Source organism: Gobius niger, assembly GCF_951799975.1.
Source record: "Gobius niger genome assembly, chromosome: 18".
In the NCBI taxonomy this organism is placed as follows: domain Eukaryota; kingdom Metazoa; phylum Chordata; class Actinopteri; order Gobiiformes; family Gobiidae; genus Gobius; species Gobius niger.
Genome location: NC_136869.1, coordinates 18,973,797 through 18,997,647, shown reverse-complemented (window position 1 = coordinate 18,997,647; position 23,851 = coordinate 18,973,797). Strand labels below are relative to the sequence as shown.

General features: G+C 41.4%; 1 protein-coding gene across 4 annotated transcripts; it reads left to right on the top strand.

Annotated features, from left to right (window-relative positions):
• The first annotated feature begins 203 nt into the window (after positions 1 to 203).
• Positions 204 to 23,659, top strand: esyt2b (extended synaptotagmin-like protein 2b). Of its 4 annotated transcripts, none has more exons than XM_079576155.1 (24): positions 204 to 412; positions 507 to 915; positions 4,226 to 4,267; positions 4,707 to 4,841; positions 5,145 to 5,221; positions 5,732 to 5,804; positions 8,094 to 8,183; positions 10,326 to 10,381; positions 11,861 to 11,981; positions 13,490 to 13,666; positions 13,821 to 13,903; positions 14,268 to 14,316; positions 14,387 to 14,503; positions 14,592 to 14,687; positions 16,783 to 16,845; positions 18,121 to 18,195; positions 19,729 to 19,815; positions 19,895 to 20,044; positions 21,420 to 21,775; positions 21,987 to 22,085; positions 22,256 to 22,387; positions 22,452 to 22,557; positions 22,654 to 22,703; positions 22,792 to 23,658. In XM_079576155.1, exons 1-24 carry the CDS (start codon positions 327 to 329, stop codon positions 22,856 to 22,858), a joined length of 2,796 nt encoding a protein of 931 aa, XP_079432281.1. In that variant the 5' UTR covers positions 204 to 326; the 3' UTR covers positions 22,859 to 23,658. The 4 variants fall into 4 exon arrangements, with proteins under 4 accessions (XP_079432281.1, XP_079432282.1, XP_079432283.1 ...); XM_079576156.1 differs by having other exon boundaries at positions 14,387 to 14,476; positions 22,792 to 23,657; XM_079576157.1 differs by lacking the exon at positions 16,783 to 16,845 and having other exon boundaries at positions 22,792 to 23,659.
• Positions 23,660 to 23,851: the final 192 nt, after the last annotated feature.

The following is a 23,851-nucleotide window of genomic DNA, read 5'->3' as shown; positions in this document are numbered from 1 at the left end:
TTAACGTTATTTGTCACATTACTGATAATGCCAAGTAATTATCAATCTGTTTAGTCAATCTTGCAGTCAGCGACATATATCATTTTATTTACCGTGTTTTAAGCGCTCATTTTAAGAGCCGTTATCTTGTCATTTGACCGCTTGCGTTTACATTTGCTACGCACCAGGCGGCGGTATTTCAACCTGTTTTTCAACACCAAGGGGGAGCGCACCGACGGGATTCCGTGTGCGCTTTTGGAAATCAGCATTCCTACCCCTTGTAGAGGCTGAACAGACAGTACCGTGGAGGGCTCAGCAGACCAATACAACCAGGACGATGAATTCACATGAACAGGACCCGAGGAATAACACAGGTAGCGGACACTAGAGTGGTCAATGCTCTGCACGACGGCAATGGACTGCTGTTGTACAGGTGAGCCAACGTGAGATCCAGAGGCGCAGCGTTGGACCCCTGACACATGGAATTCTTGTCATCCTAGCTTACCCACATTTTGTTATTTTCAAAGAGAGATGTCAAGAGACAGCATGACGGCGGTGCGGGGAGCCCATTCACACAATGCCAGCCCGGCAGCTCAAAAGGAGAATGGACACACCTCGCAGGACCCAGTCCAACCCAGTACGAACTTCCCTGAGCCCTATTCGGGGGACATACCTGGACATAGCCACATGTCTTCAGCTAACGAGATCACACATACCTGGGTCCATTTCGTAAAGACATTTATTTTGATATTCCCCATTTACGCATTGGGCTACTTTGAGTTTAGCTTCAGCTGGCTGTTGATAGGACTTGTCATCTTTTTCTGGTGGAGAAGAAACAGTGGGGGGAAATACAACAGATTACACCGTGCACTGTCTTTCTTTGAGCAAGAGGAAAGGGGTGTCAAGAGTCTTACAACATCAGACCTACCATCATGGGTAAGAAGATCCCTTGTAAAGAATTATTTCCCTGAACTGTCTGCACGTGTTGTCTAGGTGCATAATATATTGGGGCTTCCAGGAAAACACAGCCACAGGAACATGAGCATGAACGTGAACATGAGGAGCTGAGTTGAACTGTAAAGCTGTGATGGAGCAGCTGTGCTCCCCAATAGTGACATTAGGCTGAGCCCCCCCCCCCCAGTCTAAAAACAGCATGGTACAATGGCAAACCAGACACCATGCTGCAGAGGTAACATGCCTTCAGGGTATGTGTTATTTTTGGCTGCAGCATAGTATCTCTAGTAACTCCCTATATGTATGACCAGTGACCATACGACTTCATCTCGACTTTATCTCTGTCTTTATCTCGGCTAGATTGGCTGCACACATTCCACTGGTTTGCGTGAAGTGTTTGTGACAAAAGTTGTCAATATAGCAATATTAAGTGTTGCAATATTCACAACACAAGAAGCCAACAATCCCTGATGTCTTTGCCAGCACAGCATAAAACAAAAACGCATGGCAACTAAAGAATGTGAAAAAGTTCAAATTTAGTCAAGACTTTTATAATTAACTTGAATTTTAGCCATGCTTTGGTACTGATCAAGTATATAAATTGATACACAACATATATTGAGATTATAAAACTCTTTTGATCACAGTTGATGGAAAAAAAGAGGTTATTTTTTGTTGAAAATCAATGGAATAATATTGTTATTGTAAAATTCAACACACGAACATTACAATAGCCCTACCCTCGTGCTGTAATTAAACTGTAGCTAAGCATTTAATCAAGCGGTCTGCAAATTAAAGCATGCCCAACGTGGCATGTTTCCTTTTAAACCTGCCCTCTTCATGAAACAGTTTATGATGCTCAGTGCGCCTCGTGTCCAGGGTACATTCTGCTGACACACGGCTGATGATGCATTGTGCGTGTTAAAAGGGGCTGGGGGAACTATAGAGGGTGAATAGAGTGAGTTCCATGTCCTTACCTGAATGACCATGGCTATCGCTGCCTGACATCTCACCCAGCCGTGCTCTGGAGTAATTTATTATCCTCCTGCAGGACTGATAAACTGAGCATCAATAGTGCTCTGCCATCATCAGTGTGGATTTCTTCCACTTAGAGCTTTAAATCCTGCCCCGTGACAGTTTCTACCCAGCAGGCAGGCATTATCTCACTACCTTTATTCCACTTTGTTAAATCAGTCTTCTGTTTAATAGGTTAGGCGTTCACATAATATCACAACATCCTTTAGTCTTTTACTGAGGTGGAGATAGGTTAAAATTCTGTTGGTAGTGCTTGCCTTTAAACTGTAAAAATATATGTTTTGATCTGGTTTATGGTTAATAACAACTTCTAAAAGAATATATTGGCTGCAATATATGGCAAATATAATAAACATGATTTTCATTCCCCCATTGCTTGATCTAAATATTTGATATCATGATAATCATTTTCACATTATAAACAACAGCTTCAACTAATGTGGTTTGGGAACACAGACCTTGTAGATCGGCTTCAATTCAAACAAAAAATGACTGTTTTCCCCACTAGCATAGTTTAACTCTTCCATTGTGCTCCTCCAAAACTCCAAAACAGGTGCTGTTACTGCCACTGAATAGACTGTAGATGATAAGTGACGTTGATCAAAATTGAGATAGCGATTTCAGTTAAAATTTGATTTAGCATTAGCACTCGTGAGGGCGCAAATGTGTTAGATTTGTGGACCCAATCTCTAACAAAAATGTGAACGTTCAACATGTGTTGATTCTCTATTGGAAACCAGTCAATGGCCCATTGATAGTTTTACAAACTCCTCCCCTCCATCTTGGATTATGATTTCAGATTCTCAAAAGTTATGAACACATCTTTTTTGACAGGTTGATTTGTGTACAGTGTCCCTTGAGAATAGTACACACGGTAATAAATGTTAGAACTAAAATCCCCACAGCGCAGAGCAATTAAAAGATTACAGGTAAGCTGACATTGTTTGCGATAAACTTAATTCTTGTTAGTTCAAGCATGACAAAGAGAAATCCATTATGTATGCAAGCATACTGCGAGACACCATCCTAATTGGATACTCCACTCTGCTTTCAGCTTTGTGTTTTAATAAAGTGACGAATGTGCCACTTTATTTTCAAGACCGTCCCTGTAGACACGTCTGTGCTGATTTTATGAAAGTGACAGTGACCTTCATTATGAACTCAAACAGTTCCTTACATTTTAAACAGCCACAGACTTCATATTTTTATTCCGAATGAGGAAAAGTGCCAGGGACTCAATTATTAAAACTCTCTGCTCACTGTGCTCCACAGCTCATTGATTTTCACCTGTTTAACATCTTGGTTTTATTATGCGTTTGCGTATTGTCTCCTTAAATTTGTAATGAGCCTGACTAAGCTAAATGGAAGATTAACCTGTGTAGTCTCTGCAGAAGCTCACATCAATTCTAACTTCAGGCTAAGATCTGTCGCATTAAATTGCACTCGTGTTCACTATTCTCATTCTACATCTTTCCATGTTAGTTCACTTTGACACAAACATGCAGCGTAAGCACTTTGGTCTCATCCACGAGGAATAGTGCTGTCCCGACCAGTTTATAGTATATCATCAACACCCCAGCCCCGCACAGCGCTTGATGTCAGAAAGTGAAAGGGGGTTGGGGTTTTAGGTGCTTCATCTAATATTAATAGTGGTAATAGCGCCACACTGTAGTAATTATTCATCTCCACACTCGGTGGTGGTAAGCAGTCGCCACAGCTGCCCTTGGGTCGACTGGCAAAAGTGAGGCTGCCAAACCTGTTTACAATCTAAGATCAATTGATTTCCGCTTGCTTGGATACTTTTGAATGGAGATAAGCTCACAGTGAATCAAAGCTTCGACCCTGGCCAGCGCTGACAGTTTTAAAAGCCCGTACACACAAGAGGGTGGAAAAACATGTAAAATCAATGGTCTTTTTGACTTAGATCTGAATAATTTGACCTTTGCTCAAAGAATGATTGCTTAAGCCTTTTAGACTCTTAGTCAGGCCGTCATGACTAAAAATTGAGCAGTTTATCAAGTGCAATAAATATTACACAAATGAGTTATACTTTGCTTTGCCAAGTTTCAATGTCAAATGAATATATACAGCACATTTAAAAATAACCTCCGTGTATCATTTAAGTGTTGTGCAAGTAAAATAAAAAACTTAAAGCCGTGCTCCCGTGTTGTCAAGTAGCTAGTTTATCCATGTACTTGCTTGTTCACAAGATTACCATGGTAGTCTGTAATAAACTACTCCATTTTATGTGTTCTAGGTCCACTTCCCTGACGTTGAACGGGTGGAATGGATCAACAAGGTAATAAAATGAAGGCCTGAATTCTCCTGTGTGCTAAAACTGCAGTAAATATAACGATTGTCAATCCTCCTGCGCCTCTCGTCTGTTCCTCTGGGCCTCTGGATATTGAGCTGCGGAGTCAAGATGCTGCCCCGTTTCTGCAGCTTCACCGAGAATGCATTAACTCACTTGTCACCCATAGCAACCAGCCACCAGATGTAAATTTCAAACATGATTTTTCTTTTCGTTTTTGCATTTGAGCTATCCAGCTGTTGCCGTCCAATTTCTTATTGGTTTATCATTATGGAACGAACCCCTTTTGCCAGATTGCGGAGCAGTTTTGCCAGTCCCGAGCTCTGCAGCCGCTTCCCCTCCACCTGAAATTATGACAATTCCAGAACAATGTGCTCGTTTGCTTATTTAAACACTGTAATGCTTTGTTTGTATTCCCCCCGGACAGACTGTTAAACAGATGTGGCCGTACATCTCACAGTTTGTGGAGAAGTTGTTCCATGAGACAGTTGAGCCCGCTGTGAAAGCCTCCAACCCTCACCTCAGCACCTTCTGCTTCAGCAAAGTGGACATAGGAGACAAAGTAAGGCTCGCTGCTGCTGCACTGCGCTCCAAGGCATGTACACTGATCATGTGACAGAAGCAGCAGGTGCCTCTGGGACAGCTGCTGCAGAGGGGTGTGTGGAATATAGAGCATGAACATACACGGCCCAGCAGCGCACAGCCGCAGAGGCATACTTGTTTTCTAAATAGTTTCCATGCGGGGTTATTAACAGAAGGGTCAACCTTGTGCTCGGCCACGTGGGGCTAGGGTGTCAGAGCTGTGTTGACGAGCTTTAGCACTGAAGCCGCCATAACTGTTTGTTCTGTCATTTGTTTTGTGTAGCCCCTGCGGGTCAACGGGGTCAAGGTTTACTCTGAAAATGTGGATAAAAGGCAAATCATTATGGATCTGCAAATAAGGTGTGTTATTTACTGTAATTCATAAGATTAAAACATCAAAGCCAGCTTCAATGCCCATTTCATCGCATTGAGAGTACATACAGAGAATTTGAAGGACAATGCTCTTAAACCGTCAAGGCAAAATCTATAAATATGTAACCATCTTATTCCAACAATACACAGTTGGGGAGGCAGAGTTCAATGTGCTGGAGGGGACTGGACTGGGCACAGTTTGTGTTTGCAGGTAAAGCAGGCCTTAAGCTGACCCTGGCCCGGAGACTCCATAGTGTCCTCCCTGAAGGCAGCAGGGATCACCCACAATGCCTTGTACATATGTTTTTTTTTACATTGCTGCATAATGACTATACACTGGACATTGGATTCTCTGTATGTGCTTCAGATGTGGTAGAATGGTCTATAAAGAACTGTACTGAACTTCTTCAATTGTAAAATCGGAGTAAGAAAGGTTCCTAGAAAACCCCATGAAATCCTTTCCAAGACACTGGGTTTACACATTTATCTTTCCCTCAGCTTCGTCGGGAATACAGAGATTGATGTGGACATCAAACGGTACTACTGCAAAGCCGGCATTAAAAGCATTCAGGTGAGAAACGTCTGTCTGGCTTTTTTCCCCGTGTGTCTGTGTGTGCGTCTTCAGAGAATTTCGCTTTCTGTCTGCAGCTGCCCCAACCTTAGCAGATGTTATACAAAGTGACACTGGCTTTGGCTAAAGGTCAAAAGTGTTCAAGTTTTCTTTAAAGATGCCATAGCAGACAGAGCTGAAGCTATGTGAGAAAAAGTATTTCGATGAGCTTTCGGTCCTGATTTCTGCAAGTCAGTTTGAAGCTAGTGCAAAGACAAAATGTTTAAGTTGACATTAGGACATCACTTCATGGTGTGTTTACCCAGGCCCAACTGTAAGCCAGATAATCCAAATATTATGTTCTTTGTTAAGCCTCGTCAGTCGAGTCTATTTGTGTGCTTGTTTTTGTTGTTAATGCCTGTCCTTGGGCCTTTATCATGTTGCAGGAGAACATGGCAGGCGGTGAAAATAATCAGTGCGACTCCTTGGTGACAGGGTGATGTTAGGTATCCCCCCTGGAGACTTTTGATCCACGCTGTCCCCATTATGTAACCCTTGACAGCCTTATTTACGGTGATCTACTTATTATCAACTAGTAATACATTGGGCAAGGCCTGTACAACACAGAGCAGGTGTTTTCAACTTCAGCTCGCTTGGTTTTCCCCCAGCTTTGTGTGGAGTAAGTGAGGTCAAAAGCCTATTGTCCTGCCTTTATAGCAAGATGAATATCTCACACTGTAGCCTCTACTCTCAAGAGTTCCTATTTGTTTGGACAAAACACATATCAAATGTCTTATCGATTTCTACCTGAAGTTATCAATCTCTCTTCTTCTCAATTAATTATTTAAAAGTGTTTAAGAAGTTCTCTGTTTATTCCTTTGAGGCACTGCTGTTCTATTTACTCTTGATGTATTTGCACTTCCATTGCCTAAAGCTGGATATAAACAAATTACTTCGTGCTAATATAAACTTTTGTCACTGAGGCATTTGCATGAACTCTTTCACATAAACCCGTTTTTCAGACTTGCCGAGTTGCACATCAGTCCTGTTCCAATAAGGAAACAATTTTTCATTTTAGGTCTTTCCTGCAATGCATTTTATTTAATGAGATAAGAGCCATTCTCTGTGGTGGTGTCAAACACTCGATGCCCAAACTTGCTTTAGACAAAGTGAATGCAAATGTATGAGGAGCTCCCTTCTCTCTCTCCAAACTTTCACTATCAACTTAAAAGCCACATGGAGGCTAAATGATTACAATGCTGTTTCTTCAAGAAAGAAAAGGTTTGGTTTCATTTGTATATGTTTGTGTATACTGCACACTCAGTGCCTTCCCACCTGCTGATGTCACAAGGTGGTCCTCCTTGTGGGTTTCTTGACAACTTCAACAGAATTCTGAGCATTTAAGGACAAAATTTCTCTGATAACTAGCAGTTATTGTTTTCATATTCATTTAAATGGCTTGACTTTTCACTGTGCCAGCATTCCCACCTGGACGGGGCCTTGCTGTTTCCCCTACCGCTAAAAACATGAACAATAGGTTCCCCTCTAGAGCCAGGACTCCCCTGAAAAAGATATTCCTAATCTCAGTGGGAGTTTCCTGGTTAATTAAAGGTCAAATGAATAATAAAAGGAGGAGAAGAGTTCAGACTTAGGCTCAAAAATGAGATATTTATGTTTTTGGGACCTTCTCATGGCCCTTATGTACAGTATGGTTGCACTGGACGGTTATAGAATGTTAATGTTAATAATAATGATAACACATTAGTCTTATTTAATGCTTTTCCAGATGCCCACAGTCGCTTTACAATTTTGTACATTATTTATTTACTCCAAAGTGACAGTAAGCTACTCTTATAGCCACAGCTGCCCTGACTGACGGAAGTGAGAATGCTCACCTCTTCTTATGTCACATCACGTAGCCATTTTTGACCTGAAAATACAATAATAAGCATATGAAAAAATGTCAAAACCAGGACTTATTTGCCCTGTTGTCGGATAGCGTAACCGGTCATATGCACTTTTAACTGACATGTTATGAGATTATTTTTGCCCGGTGTCTTTTGTATGGGTGAGAACAGCTGTGTTGAGAGAGCCACATGACATGTCTTAACACCGTACGCCGTGTAATTGCTGTTATATGTGAGGGGGGGGGGAGGTGACACCGGGTCTGGCTGTGAAGTCAGAGCCACGTCGTGTACGTGTTTGAGCATTCAGTATTGATGTTCACGGTGAAAATGTCAGGTCGCAAATGGTGTCACGCGGCTCTCCGGTCGTGCCTGTATCTGATGTGTCCCTGGTGTGTTTCCATAGATCCACGGCGTGCTGCGAGTAGTGATGGAGCCGCTGCTGGGGGATATTCCACTTGTGGGAGCACTGTCTTTGTTCTTCATCAAGAAACCTGTGAGTCCTAATGCAGAGAACGGCTAATTATCCTTGGTTATAGGCATGGAGAACTCATAACCCTCTCCAACAAGATTAGGGAGTATTAAGCTGGGATTTGAGACGGAAATTACAGCGCTGAAAATGCCAAGTGCTTAATGAACAAGATGCAGATCTGAAGCACTGCCTGAAATTTATACTGTTTCTCTTTTTTACTATGCCCATACGCAGCTCACATAAACCATTTTCACCTCAGCAAACACAGACATCATTTACTTCCCTGTTCGCTCATTGCGTGCTTACTCAATCAGCTTCTCAGCACGTCCCGGTCGCTGTTCAGTGAGACACGGCTGCCTCCACATTTTTAAAGTCTTTGACCGATTTCTACCAATTGGGAGCGGCCCGGTGGAACTATACTCACAAGCTTTAAATAGCTCCAAATCAAGACAGACCCACTTTGGCAGATTTCTCCTCCACCACAAGGCTCTCATCTCAATCAGAGAACCAGCTCTACCTACTGGGACATGCAGTCAGTGAATCATGCTGTTATCTCGCATACACATAGTCACAATAATGCATTTACATATCAATACAGCACAACAACAGTGAGTGAGGGCATTGTGTTTACTTTATCCTTTATTATGCATTCAGCACATGTCTTGGTCCTTGCTTCTGTGTGAAAGAGAGACTTTCAGACCCTTGGATGAATCCGTGTGTGATCACCGTAATGCAATCCACTGCAATGTAATTAAAATGTTGTGGTGAAGCCTCTGCAGACGTGACTGGTTTAAACAAACAATTGACATTTCCCTTTTGACTGATGCACAGTCATCCTTAGTGTCTGGACAGCCAGGAATGACTTCCCAATAAATATATTATACAAAATAATTTGATTGCACTGTATTGATCTCCTGCCTGTTCATTCCTCACCCATATTCATCACTGGGGATGGCTGATCCCTGCCAATTCATGGCTTGGCTAACAACCGTTTGAATTGCCAATTTATCTCGTAAAACCATACAGCCTTTTATATTTTACCGCATCTGCTGCAGAATGAGTTCTGTTGTCACATACTTTCTCATATATAAATCTGTGAATTGATCTTGGTAAAAACAGCATCATGCACTAAACAAAGTAAATCACTCAGCTTCTCATAAAAATATCTAAGTCCCTGCCAACAAACTGGCATTTTAACATCGCTATGGATGGCATTTTGAGCAAATGGGCATAGTCTGAAAAAGGTCATTTGACTGTGTTCAACTAGACCCAGATATATATTTCTTGTACTGCATTACTCATCCACACAGATGAGAATGGCTGTAGCTGCTGTAGTCAGAGGTGTGTCCCACACACACAGTCTCACCAGATGCACTGCTCCCTGTGGACATCAGTCATGCCTCTGCAGTGCTCCCCACTTCCCTGTAGTGCTCGGTGCATCTGCTGCAGTGTAAGCAACTTGGGCACAAAGTAGGGTGGGAAAGGCTCATTAAGAAAACAGTGAAAGAAGCTCCCAAGCTTGTGGGCAGAAACAGATCAAAGCTCACAGGGAGAAAAGATCTGTGGAGATTCAGCGAAATGGCACTTTTAAGTTTAAAATCTTTTGGATCATAAATAATTGACTCTTGTATAAACACTTCATTTAGCTCCAAGGTCTGCTACATGACTTGCCAAATATATGTATTATAATTTAAAAGTTGTTGCATTATAACTTTTTAACTAATTAGACCCAGGAGGGCCGCTGCATCTGCCTGCCTTGATAAATATTTCAGTGTGACAGCTTTGCTCTTCTCTTTAACTGTCCTTATTCAAGTGTCCCATATTAATGTAGTATTGTATAGATTATCAGACGTAGTGAGTTGTTTAAACCTTTTCCCAGTTTTGTGATTGAACAACTTTGCAAATCATCTGCCAAGTACAAACAAGTTATCTATGACTGCTACAATGAGCAAAGAAAGGCAGCATTGATTTTCCAACCAGCACCAACTTTTGATTTATACAGTTCTCCACCTCTGGTACAGGCCACAGTCTCAGCTGTTGTTCATCAACTGTGTCCGGTGGCAAGGAAACAATGTGAAGCATAAACTGCTGAAGGGTGGCAAATGATGAAGCTAAATGTGCAGATCAATATAAAGTCATTTACACTTTAGATTTGCCTTTCCTTAGCTCCTGGACATCAGCTGGACCGGCCTAACCAACATACTGGACATTCCTGGACTCAAGTAAGAGCTGCTCTCAACCAAAGTGTACTTTATATGTTAGTTGAGATGAACATATGTATTTGAAATATACTGTATGTGTCTTGTGCCATTTAGGTAATGGTTTCTGATGTAATAGCTTTTAATGCTTTTCATGCATACCTTTCTTGTTGAGTAAAAGTGGAAATAGGTCATGAGGAAGTGCACCTGTTTGCTGACAGGTTTCTCAGTCTTCCTAATCCTGTCTGGCTTATATTAAGTGTCTTGCTCCCTGTGGGGAGTCATGTGGGCAGAGAGTAATTTAAAATTTGTGAGGAGTTCGCTCAGCACATTAATGTTGCCCTAGTAGCCAGGTCATGTATGTACGGTGTGTCGGCTCATGGGCTCATATGACCTTCTCATGATGACAGACACTTTGGCACTGCACAGCCCTGTGTCTCTGTTGGGATGTAATGGATCATGGCTCTGCGGTGTGCTGTGTTGTTAGTTCATAGGGAAGAAGACTCTTAGGCCCAGTGTAGTGCATTGCAGCACTATTGTCCTTAAATGACTGAGGTGTTGCACTGTTTGTGTGCACCATATCTGCAGAGATGATATGTGTTCCAGCATGACCAGACCAGTGGCTGGAGAAATGCAGCTCTAGACGCTGATGCAGTGAGTCTGTTTTAACACACTCAGTTCTCAGCTTGAGAAAAGCCCTTGGCCATGGCAGAAAAAAGGCTGGTTAAACTGTTTGAGCAGTGGCCGGACACATAATGGAAGATAAACCCAGGGCTCAACAAATGAATGTTGGCTTTTGAGGGCTACGTACCAGCCCTCGTCTTTCTGTGATTCAAAGCGTCTTGTGATGTCCTTCCTGGAAACGTTTCACTGCACGCTTATCTCACAAAGTGTTTGTATTGTACAAATCAAAATCAGTTGCACCAGAATCTAATGGGAGAGAGTAGTCTCACTTCCCGGGGAACCTAAAACTCACATTCTGTGAAGTTGATTACTAACATTTGTCACAGCCTCAGTCTCACTGTCAAGCTGCTGGCTCTCTGTGGATTACTATCTGAGCATTATGGACCAATTCAAAGAGGCTCTGGAGAATACAGCTCCCAATTTAAAAAAGCAATCAAATACAGTCTGTCATGGAGCATCTGCAAGTCCATTGGATTGAAAGGCACTGTGAGATGGTAATCAAGCCACTCTCAGGTAGTTTGCTTTGGTTGCTTCTTGATATCATTCCACTGTCATCCCATAATTTAATAATGAAAAGGCCAAAGCCGGGCCATTCTCTGTGTTTACTGACATTCAGTGTTATTTCTATTCAGAGGTTCGTAGGTTAAGCAGCAACATGCTTGAATGGTATCCAGTTTTCCTACTATGATTGCAAATGTGAGGCAGAAGCATAGTGCACTAAGCTGAGATTAAAAGTGCATATTAATAACCCAAGGGCACCCCATCTGTCTTGTAAATAATTCATTGGTGCATTGTGTGTGTCTCCTTCTTCATCCACAGTTCCTTCTCTGAGAGTCTCATTCAAGATATTATCTACAATTATCTGGTGTTACCCAACCGCATCACTATCCCGCTGGTGGGGGATGTGGAACTGGACCAGCTACGCTTTCCTATGCCAAAGGTATCAGGGCAAATCAAAGCCCTCATCACAGACAAGCCAACACTTTGGTATTCACGACTAGCGCACGAAGGTCTTCTGTGAACTCTTCTTTTTAACAAAGTCAGTTATTCTGTTTTACTTCATTTAAAAAGGGAAGCTCAAGGCAATGCTATAAGCCGTAACCATGGCAATAGCCAACTCTGTCTCAATGCGCAGAGTTATTACAGTTCAGTAAACACAGCGGTAAATCAGCTCACAGACAGGCCACCTGTAAAGTTGCTGCACCAAACTTTTGACACCGAGCTCCACCTTTGAAAATAGTTGGCTTATCGTGTATCTCGACCATTTTTAAAGGTCTAATAGGGCTATACAAAGCTATGGTATCGGCAAGCGGCCAATTTACGCTGATACCATGCTGTATTTTTCTTATGAAATACCCACAGGTTGGAGCCGTTAACTGTGTGTGGTGTAAAGGCTCTGTGGGATTGGAAAACTTGATTACAAAAAATTTATTCATGTTACATCTTCGCTGCATTTACTCTTTAGAGTGGATTAAACCCCTTCAGCAGAATCAAGCAGTGTGGCTAATAACATGAACTGTGTTTACTCTGGACTATAGAGGCCGACTGATATGGATTTTAGAGGTCAGATACTGATATGAAGGGGGTTGGAAAGGCCAATAGTCGATTTACAGGCCAATATGATTAATTATTTCATTTGATGTATTATCTAGCTCCCAAATAGCCTATAGTTTATTACTCTAGTACTAGAGAAAACTTGTAACATTCGTGAAATACTTAAAATTGTTTGTTAATCGTCACTTGGACCTGCATTTACTCTCACAATTTTGACTCTTATTTAACTCCATACACACATTTTGAATCTAGTTTTATACAAACAATCCCATCTAGTATGGTTTGGAATGGATGGGTGATCATTATGTAAGCAGAGCTTAAAAGGAAGGAGCACTTTTAGGGATACATATTCAATGCAATTTCACACAGCTTCCCGGCTCAGGGAAGGCTCATTCTAAAGCTTTAATCATTTTCTTTCAGACACATAAATTGGCACGTCTCTGTCACTTTCATTTCCAGGAATATTCATAAAATTCATTGATGATATTTCGCCATATCGGCAACATTTTGGCCAAGGCTGATATTCGGCGGATAATATCAGGCCCTGATGCACAATTAGCCATGTGGTCTTGGATTTAGCATCTCATTTTACAGGCCTCGCTGTTGTTTTTATTTTATTCATATCCTGCCTTATCGGACTGGTACAAAGAGACCAAAAATGTAATCAACCCAAGTTGAAACATTACTAGAGCTACTGAGTCCCTGCACCATGGTTTGAGAGCCACTGACCGTGACCCGTGAATAAACACCCACTGAAAAACTATGAGGCAGAGAACTTTTTTTAACAAATGCCCCCATGGCATATTGATTTCTGTATAAATCTCTGACATTTTTGGAGATAATTGTTTATGCCCTAAGCTGATAAGAAAAACTGTGCTCCGTGTGCCTCCACAGGGAGTTCTCCGGATCCACTTCCTTGAGGCTCAAGATCTTGAAATCAAAGATACGTTTTTCGGTGGACTGATTAAGGGCAAGTCCGACCCGTACGGCATTCTGCAGGTGGGCAACCAGTTGTTCCACAGCAAGACCATAAAGGAGACGCTGGATCCCAAATGGAACGAGGTCTACGAAGTGAGTACGACCACGACTGCTCTTAATTACGGCGAGTTAACACGCGGCGCTCTATCAGTATCTCACAGGGGCAATTGCTGAACTCAATTGTACGTCCGTAATGTGTTTATTGACCGGACTTGCCAGTTTAAACTACCATCAATGTCTCCTCCAGGCGCTGGTGTACGAGCACTCCGGGCAGCACCTCGAGATCGAGTTGTTTGACGAGGACCCGGATAAGGATGATTTCCTGGGGAGGTGTGTGTTTTCTCATATCCCGTTTCCCGCTTTAATCTTATCACACACTTCACTGGTATCAAGACATGTTTCGCCTGAGCATTGAGCGTGACAGGGGGTGAAGAAATATCAGCAACACCTGCACGGCACTGAACAATGTGAAGCCACATCACACGGAAACACTGAATTTATGTGTGAGGACGTACTATGGGTGCACATCTTAGCCCAAGGACAAAGCTGATTGATTGCCCCTCAAGGCAGTAACACTATACTTCGCATTGACACCATTTTACACAATCAATAACCTGACCCTATTTCATTCGGAATCATTTGTTGGACATTTTGCCTTTTCTACAAACGTGTAATTATGTGCCTCTGCCCACAGCCTTATGATTGATATGACTGAGCTGCACAAAGAGCAAAAGGTTGATGAGGTAAACAAGGCATTTATCAATTTACATATTGCAAATGGCTCGTTCTTACGGTTTTGTCACGTTGTCACAGTGGTTTGATTTAGAAGAAACTCCCACAGGCAAGCTCCATTTGAAACTGGAGTGGCTGTCTTTGCTCAACACTCCAGAGAAATTAAACCAGGTAGTGCCCCCGAAATCAATTTGCCGTGTGAGCTGAATGCCTTGCTTTTAATAGCTTTTTTTTTGATCTGTTACAGCATGTACTGTTTTCATCTCGTGTCCCTCTGTCTAATCAGGTGCTGAGGAGTGTGCGCGCAGATTCAAGCCTGGCCAATGATGGTTTATCATCAGCGCTGCTCGTAGTATATCTGGACTCAGCGAAAAACCTCCCCGTAAGATACTGCAATATTTACGTTTGTGTGCACCTCTTGTATTATATGTTGTCCTACTGTAAAGCATATAGACTTCTATAGAGAAATATATTGATAAAGATAGATTTATACTTTATTGATTCCCGATTGGGGGAAATTCAGGTGTCAAAAGTGCACATTAATAAGATCCATTATGGCGGCCAGAACACATTTTGCACCTCAGTCAGACACGTTTACACAAACACAAAGCTTCCAGGACACCGCGTTGGCGCATGTATGAAATGAATACGTTTCCAGTACTTTAACCAGTTAAAGTGCATTAAAACCAGTTGAGTAACAAAACACACTAAAGAAAAGATTCACTTTGCAACATTGCAACATGTTTCATTCATTGTTTTTCACTTTACTATTGTTTTCATTTCTTTTAATAACATGCTCCCTTTTCTCTCTGTTTTATCAGTATGTCATCAGTGTTAATGCAGTAACTATTATCTTAATCAGTGGTTCCCAAAAGGGTGTCCGGGGCCCACTGAGGGCCTCAGAGGCACTACAGGCCCCCGCCCCAAAGCTTATCAACAAAATAAATATATTGAAAAAATAATAATTTTCAAGGGGAAAATACATTTATTTGCATAAAACTTTCAAGGAATAGGTCACCGTTTTTAAATACTGAGATATGTTCCTACCTTAGCTTAGACGAGTTGATGCGTAGCTGTTCGGTCTCAGTCACGTAAACAGAGTCACGTAAACAGAGCACAGACGGCGTTAGCATTTAGCTTCTCCTCCTCTCCTCTATGGCTCCAAACAGGAGTGAAGTTAGAAGCGACCAAGCTCTGTTGCATGTTTTCCCTATTTAAATATGGTTACATGAGCCTTTACACGATCCACGTATAGTCACACAAAATTAAACATGTCGATTTTCGAAGCAGATAAAAAAGGGAACTGTACTGCTATAGAACTATATTATAGTAGTAGCCTATAGGCGTAGTAATATTAAAGACCAGACAGCTACGCATCAACGCTTAGACAGCTCGTCTAAACTAAGGTAAGAACATATCTTAGTATTTAAAAATGACCTATTCCTTTAAACCAGTATTTACTCTACTGTCATTGCTAGATGTTGCTTTTTTTTTATAACTTTAGCTGTAAAATAATAACAAATTCCATTCAACAGAGTAAATTCTTATGACTTGGGGGCCCAATGTCCTGGACTTTTAGAATGGCTGATCTAAATCATTTTGAATCTGTCTGTAAAGTTATGACAAAGTTAAGTCAAAGTCAAAGACCTTCAATTAATTTAATTTGTAACCTATAAAACCTTGAGTAAAATGTGTCTTGAAAAAGCCTAGAAAAAGCCTTTATTAATGCAAGTTTCATCTTCTAAATGATTTGAGTCATTATAATTCCACCTTCTCCTCTTCATTCCCTTCTCACCCAAAGAGCGTCTTCACGGGCAGCTTAGGCTGTGGGAACTTAAGTGAGAGAAGAGCCTCTGGCCTCATTTTTTGTGAGAGCAATACTGCAGAGTACAGAACAAGATTTGTGAGTCCGCCAGCACTTTGCACTCTTGACAGTGCTACCATTATAGCCGTGTGCTTTGTCCTTCAGACCGTTTCTCAAAGCATGTATTAGCTGCACGATTTTACAATATTGCTAATGGAAATGGTTGTATTCTGAGTGCCAAATAACCATTAACAAGTAGCTGACACTTGAAAGAGGGAGGCTCATTCAAGCAACATGGAATTCAATTAGGTGTCTAATTCAGAAGCTTACATTTCGGGGCTGGCAGAGAGCAGAATAATCTCTGTTTGTAAAGCCAATTAGCGCATAGTTGTAGCAATATAGAATGATTGCGCTGTGGCTTGTTATAAATGTCACACAGACCCTCGGTGCTGCAGCTCGTTCCCCTGAATCTTTTCTGAAGGCCCTCATTATTCTGAACTACTTCCCCCAGAGCCAACAAGCCCAGCCCTGCCCTGGCCATTATTTACATTTACAACCCATTCTACCACTTTATTCCCCATTCTTCTTGAGCTTCTTAAACCGATCGAATCCGCAAGGCCGACTAACCATGGGTGTGCTTTTCTCCCCCAAAATCTCCCTTTTTGGCTTAAAGAGCAACCTGTCAGATTTCAGCCATGACGGGTTGAAGCAAGTGTCAGTCTTTAAAGCCTTGAAGGTAATGTGGGAAAAATGGCCTGCATGTATCACACCCCGTGCGCCACCCAGCCACGTGCCACAGGGGGGATGATCAGTGACTCCAAATGTGCATGCGAGTGGATGAATGCTTATTGCTTCTTATATGTTAGCTGTGTTATTGTGTGTGCAATGGTGCGTAGTTGTACACAGCTACATTGATCTTTTTCTTTCTCTTATGTTTTGTTGTTTAACATAGGGCTGTGCAATTGGAAAAGATTCTTTATTTTTTGCTTTAATTCCTTCAAAATTGTGCAGCCCTATTTTGGCACGTTGACAGCTTAAACAAACTTCCATCAGATAAAGGAAATGGGTATGAAGACATTATGCCTTTCATTGTCTTTGTCATACAGATTTATAAACAATTGAAAGGCATAATGGAAATTCAGCTGCCATGACACAAAAGCTATAGCCATTGCTTTCACAATCATAGCAAGCACACACTTTGTTACGTAACATCAGAGAGCTTACTGTAGCTACAGTATGTGCATTGACAAATTACTGAAATCTGTGCTGCATTGTAAGTTTGGTCTGTAATTCGTACCATTTCCTGGAAGTTTTAAGCCTCCCATACCTTGTGTTTGTGGCACTGTTGCTCATTAGAAGTAACTAAACCTGCTATATGCTTCTAAAGCGGTGACAGTGCTGCTGTTTGGAGCATATTGTTTCCTATTCCTTTTAGTAAAAACGTGTGTAGATTGTTGTGATGTTGTAAGTTCTGTATGTGAACATACGCAAAAATGTAGAACCACAAGTTGGTCTAGAATCCAATCTCTCGAGCATCAGATTTTTTCCTGGTCAGAGTTCAGGTCAAGCCATTAAAAAGTAAAACCTGCCCTTTTCTTTCTCTGGTTTGTGGTTATTACATTACTGTCTCTGAATCCACTATTCCTTGGAGATTGGATGGGTTAACAGAAGGGTTACAGCCACCATGTTTCATTGTTATAGCCGTATGCTTGTGGATATTTATTATTCTGTAAAGATGACACAATAATATGAGGCTGCCAAACCCCAGCCTGCTAAAATTAGAATGCAGGGAAGACAAAGCTCGTCTCCCTGGTAGCCTGTGCCTGCAGCCCTGCTTGTCAAAACTGATCCTAATGCTACTCCTTTTTGAACTACTGACTATTTCCCACTGTGTGCATGTCATGTCAGTAAACTGATGTTTGTGTTTGGCGGTAATTATTTTATATCTTTCATGCTTTGTGTGTTATGTAGTTACTGATCAAACGTGACTTCTTTTTCTACTCCTCCACAGTCGGCGAAGAAGAGCAGCAGTGAACCCAGCCCCTACGTCCAATTCACAGTGGGGCACAAAACACTGGAGAGCAAAGTGAGTCATAGGCTTTGACACAAATTATACATGCTTGGTTCAGCATGATGTTTGTCTCACTTCCCAAACATGAACATTTTAGCAATAAATTATGTAAATGACACCATCTAAGTTTGAAAAAGCATTAATATTGGGACTGTGCAATTCATTGAAATTAAATTTAAATCACAATCAATTGTCATGGGGGAGTTTTTACTTTTCAGGTTTACAGCAAATTCTGGGGCAATAATGACACATGATCATGATGTGGAGCATCCCCTGTTTGATGAGTGTAGACTGAGCCCCTCTAAGCACCATTACAGTATGCCTTTAGTAACAATAGTAACAAAGAAGGTGTATAAGGCCGAAAAAAGGGTGAGAGGTGAGTTCTTCAAATTGCTGTTGAGTGATAAAAAAACTGTAGGCAAACACAGGTGCTCTCAAGGAATAGGCCAAAAAGTATGCTAAAATGGAAAGGAGTTTGCTGAACCCATACCATGACTGTGGACGGCAAGAAAGCAAGAGATTCGACTCACACTGTGTACAAAACAAGTGGATTAAAAGTCCTTTATTCACTTGGACCACGCCAACGCGTTTCGACTAGGGTCTTCATCAGGGCAGTGGCAAAACTGTGTAAGGGTTTGTACTTAATGCAACATGAACAAGTGCCACTGGAGTGTGCAGCACAAAAACTATTGCAATTTATTATGGCAACTACCATGTTCTGGTGTGATTCTGTGACTTGTGATAGTGAACCCCAGTGTCCAATAAGGTGTTTAGTTTATTGGTTTATTTTGTCGGGACAGTGCAATGAACAAGCCACACTGGATCCATCGTCCCCCGGGCGCACTCTCAAACACACTCTCATTCATCCTGGCCTATTGTACATGTTTTTAGTGGTAGAGGAAACCGGAGTACCCGGAGGTAACCTACGCAGACAAGGGGAGAACATGCAAACTCCACACAGAAAGGCCCCGTCCCTGGTGGGAATCGAACCCGGACCTTGGAGCTTTGAACTTAAATGATACGGGGAAGCATTCATATTTTGTTCATATTATGTTCTATCTTGTCGATGTTCTAGAACAATGAGAGTAAAAGCTATATTTATATTTATGATAATTGAGATTGATCGAAAAGAGAATAAAAAAACATTTATTTTTCTGTTAAAAAAAAGTCAGAGAGTAATAACACTGGAGTGCAGATAATGTTATTTCAAACTGCATTATTATGAATCTTTAGTGCACATACTTACTCAATCACAAATATTCAGTTGGAGGCATTCACTCGCATTCATTTGACCTAAAACAATCTCGCTCTTCGCTACATGGCACTAAAGGTTAGGTTAGGGAAATATGTGGGTGTCTTCTAGTACTCAACATTCAAACTCCACTCAGAGACTTTCATGATATGAATGTGAATAAACCATTCCGTTATAAATGTTTAACTAATATGCAGTCATTTTTGTGAGCAATGTTTGTGTTATTACCTGGTGGCTAAATATTGATGTACAGAAGTGTGTGCGCCTAAAACTGGGTTTTCTGTTTGCTCATAAAGATTCGGTACAAGTCCAAGGAGCCGATGTGGGAGGACTGTTTCTCATTCCTTGTCCATAATCCTCGGAGACAGGAGCTTGAAGTGGAGGTAATAATGACTCACTCAAAGTGTAATGTTATATTTTTAAGGCAGCACAAGTCTCATGTTCGTCTGTATTTATCCACAGGTAAAAGATGACAAGCACAAGTGCACCCTGGGAAACTTGACGGTCTCTTTGAGCAGCCTGTTGATGGAGGAGGACATGACGCTGACTCAGTGCTTCGCTCTGAAAAACTCCGGGCCCAACTCAACCATCAAACTAAAGATGGCCCTTAGGGTAAGAAGAACGCGCCACAGCCCTTCTCGACGGAGCAGCATGCATAAGTGATCGCAGCTTTGAAGCTGGGAGAGGCAGGTGTTGCAAATGTGCTGATGTCTAGGTTGCTTTATGCTGCGCAATATTAGCGAGGTATTACAATGCAAAGTGTGTTTTAGAAACGACATCACATTAGTCTCCACATCACAGAAACGGGTTAGTGCTGTGTTTGCAATTCTGCCCGGGATAATGAAGGTATTGAAAGCACCTCTTTGACCACGCAACTGTTCAATCAATGGATCTCAAGGCAATACTGCTGTGTCAAAATCCACCATTCGCTTATCAACATTGACTTCTAGACCTTGATGATTACACAAACAACATATCATAATGGATTTTAAAGTAATTTCCCCTTGAGGATCGTGTGCAAAACTTATAAATCAACATATTGATCTGGTCACAAGTGAAAAATCAACATTCAGTTACATTGTATGATCTGATGAGAAAGATAATGGCCAGAAGAAGCACATTCCACTACACTGCTGTCTGAATATTCAGGTGTTTTAAGAGCTTATATGATGGATTTTGTTTTAGTTAAAGGTAGCATAGCATAATATAGGGACTATACGGAGTTTAAAAATGTTAAAACTAAGTATTTTCCTCCCCTAAATGCTCCAGCAATGTCTTAATGTGTAGAATGAGCCCAGACCTGTTCACCACAACTGCCTTTAAAACCCTGCACTGTCACTCACAAAGGTCTTACTTCGGGTCAGAAGTGCCGTCACGCACAAGCTTAATATAGAAACTGCCGTTACGTGTAAGAGCTGAGTATAAAATGACCAACTTGCATCTAGTCTCTTTAAGGTTGCTAGGTTGCTGAAATTACCGTACTAAACAAAGACTGAGGCCCTCCATGGGTTTAGAAAAATTAAAAAGGCTTTATTAATTCATGGATAACATTAGAATGGTTGAAAATAACGGCAAACACATTTCTGCCTCTCGGGGCCTTCATCAGTACCGCAGTCTTTGTTTAGAGGTTGCTGTTCTGAAGAGCACTTGGGTGAAACATTTTATTTTTGATAATAAACTAGTGAAGCGATCCAAAATCAAGAAACTTTGCCCTAAACGATTCTAAAGCTAGTTTGGAAATTCCAGTGTCTGTTCACATCAAACCTTAATCAGTGCTAGTACAGCTTCCAGTTAAAGTTCAGTGACTGAACTCTTGAGTTATTCACTTTGGAATGAAGAATGGCGTGTCCATCTACAGGGAAACTTCTGTTCCCACATGAAGCTCAAGGCAACTCAAGTTCAGTTATAGTTCTTTTTTTTTTTTAAACCATCAAGAGCATATCCTATAAATATTACTGTTAACTACTTGTTTCTTGTGTTGCCTCAGATTCTGTCTCTTGAGAAGCAGGGATGTTCAGACCAGCCGTCTTGTGTCACGGTTAGAAAGTCCAGTTCGGCGCAGCCAAATATCGCCCCCACCCAAAGACTGTCAGCTTCCTCTGACTCCCCCCTGCCCCCGCCCACCCCTCCTCCGGGCACGGCAGTGTCCATGCTCAGCCTCCACCACCGCGACGGAGAGCCATACTCAGCCAGTCCCCTGCGAAGTACCTCCAACCTCAGCACCCGCATGTCCAGCTCCCAGAAGCACCTTTCTCACAACGAGTCCACGCCCAGCTTGGCATCAGACATCTCTCTACCCTTTGCCACACAAGAGCTCCAGCAAAGACTGCGACATCTACAGAAGTAAATGGCATATTACTTATTTATTGCTTTACTTTTATGTTTGCAATCGTTATACTAATAAGTCCAACACACTCAATGACAGATTAATATTTTATCTTCATTTGGGTCGAGTCATCTATCCAGCTCTGCAAATGCTCACATTGGCCGTAGCTTGCCTGCAGTCTCAGACACTAAAGCGACAGTGACCTGACTGAGTGTGGTGTGTTTTTAGTGGCTCGGCCCCCAGCCAGTATCCCCTGGGTGAAGTCCAGCTGACTGTCCGACACAGCTCTCAAAGGAATAAACTCATTGTGGTGGTGCACTCCTGTCGGTAAGATTTAAATCCCTTGATGCACTGAAGAATGAGCTTCATTTCACTTTTGGCTCGTGTCTTTGTTATTAAGTAAAATGCTTGCATGGAGTCTCTCTTGAATGCAGATCAATGACACCTAACTCTGCAAATTAGTAAAAGATAAACTGCTTTGTCCCCGTGTACCTCAGGAACTTGATCGCCTTCACTAAAGATGGCTCAGACCCCTTTGTTCGACTGTATCTGCTGCCTGACAAGAGTCGGACGGGTAGGAGGAAGACGGGAACCATGAAGAGGAATCTCAGTCCAGTTTTTGATCAAACGTAAGTGCAGCTAGATGAGTGATGAACATGTGTGGTGGTGTTTATTGTACTGTGCACCGTCCAGGTTTGAGTTCAGCGTGTCTATGGTGGAACTACACAGAAGGACGCTGGATGTCGCGGTGAAAAATGGTGGCAGCATACTCTCTAAACACAAAGGGCTCCTAGGAAAGGTAAACATTTTTGTGCTACAGGAATACTGTATAATAGTAAAACGAAGCTTTGACTTAGTATTTTCTGTTGAGGCAAACGTTTGTTTACATTCACAGGCGCTGGTGGATTTAAGTGGTGAAGATATATGCAAAGGATGGACACATTGGTAAATTTCGTATTCACTTCTTTGTTTTGTTGTGTTGTTTGTTTCTTTATGCAAATCTATGTTTTTAAATGTATAAATGTGTGTCCAGGTATGAACTGAGTGAAGACGGTTTATCTCAAAGTGTCAGAAGTATTCAAGACCCTCTCCTCACGTAATCACTGTTCTTCTGTTGTATTTAAAAGATTGTTTTATTTATGGGCCATTATTTTAATGTATTTATTCTGTTGTTTCCAGAAGCATGTAAAACATTTCTTAAATTTGAAAAATGACTATGACATGACTTTTGAGATGTACTATATTGTGTTGAACTGCCTTGCTCCTGATTTCAGTATTTTATGTAAATATACAAATGTTAATACAGTTTGCAGAGGTTTCTTGGAAATATATAACTTTATTTATTCTAATTTAATTGTATAAATTGTATTGCCTTTTGTCCAATTTGTTAAAATGTGAATCTTTTGCATTACTTGACAAGACCTTTACCAAAGGAACCAATACAATCATGTAAGTCGGCTTGAGGAAAGTCTCCCTGTGATATTGTTATGCAGTGTTAATGGATTGTTTACCTTTCAATGTTTTATGCTTGAATACAACAGATGAATGCACATATGCACAGAATGAGAAACCTGCCTGATAATTGTAATGATGATCACTGTGCGATACTGGATTTGTGAATGTTGCTTGGACTCTTGGACACTGAAAAGGAGCATTTTAGGGCTATGAGGCATTTCAGAGGACTTGGTAATTCACCAAAAAACAAGTTGAACAAAATGTGATAAAATGTCAATATTTATTTAACTTGGCTGTAAGACTTGTCAGACAAGCTTATACTTGTTTTGCAATGCTGTTATAACTGTCTGAGCTTTTTCAAACTGTTCATGTTTTGTTATCTATCCTGTGCCTTAAAACACATTATGTAATTTTGCCTTCTTGTTCATTTTGGATGATATGATGCCTCATGAAATTTTGAAAAATAAATGGTTACTCTTGTGAACAGTTTTATCTATGATTTGGTGTACAGCCAATAATATCTGCAAAATTTGGTATAACAACAAGAAGACTGAGGTGAGACGCAGTGCTCGCTGCTCGTGGCGTAGTTTTAGATAGTACTTTGTCGCCCTCATGTGGCCGTAAGCGGAAGTGACATT

Coding starts and splice junctions, on each gene's coding strand:
- esyt2b (XM_079576155.1), top strand. CDS start 327: ATGAACAGGACCCGAGGAATAACACAGGTAGCGGACACTAGAGTGGTC. Junction 8,184..10,325: donor TGTTCTTCATCAAGAAACCT/GTGAGTCCTAAT, acceptor GCCTTTCCTTAG/CTCCTGGACATCAGCTGGAC. Junction 11,982..13,489: donor TACGCTTTCCTATGCCAAAG/GTATCAGGGCAA, acceptor GTGCCTCCACAG/GGAGTTCTCCGGATCCACTT.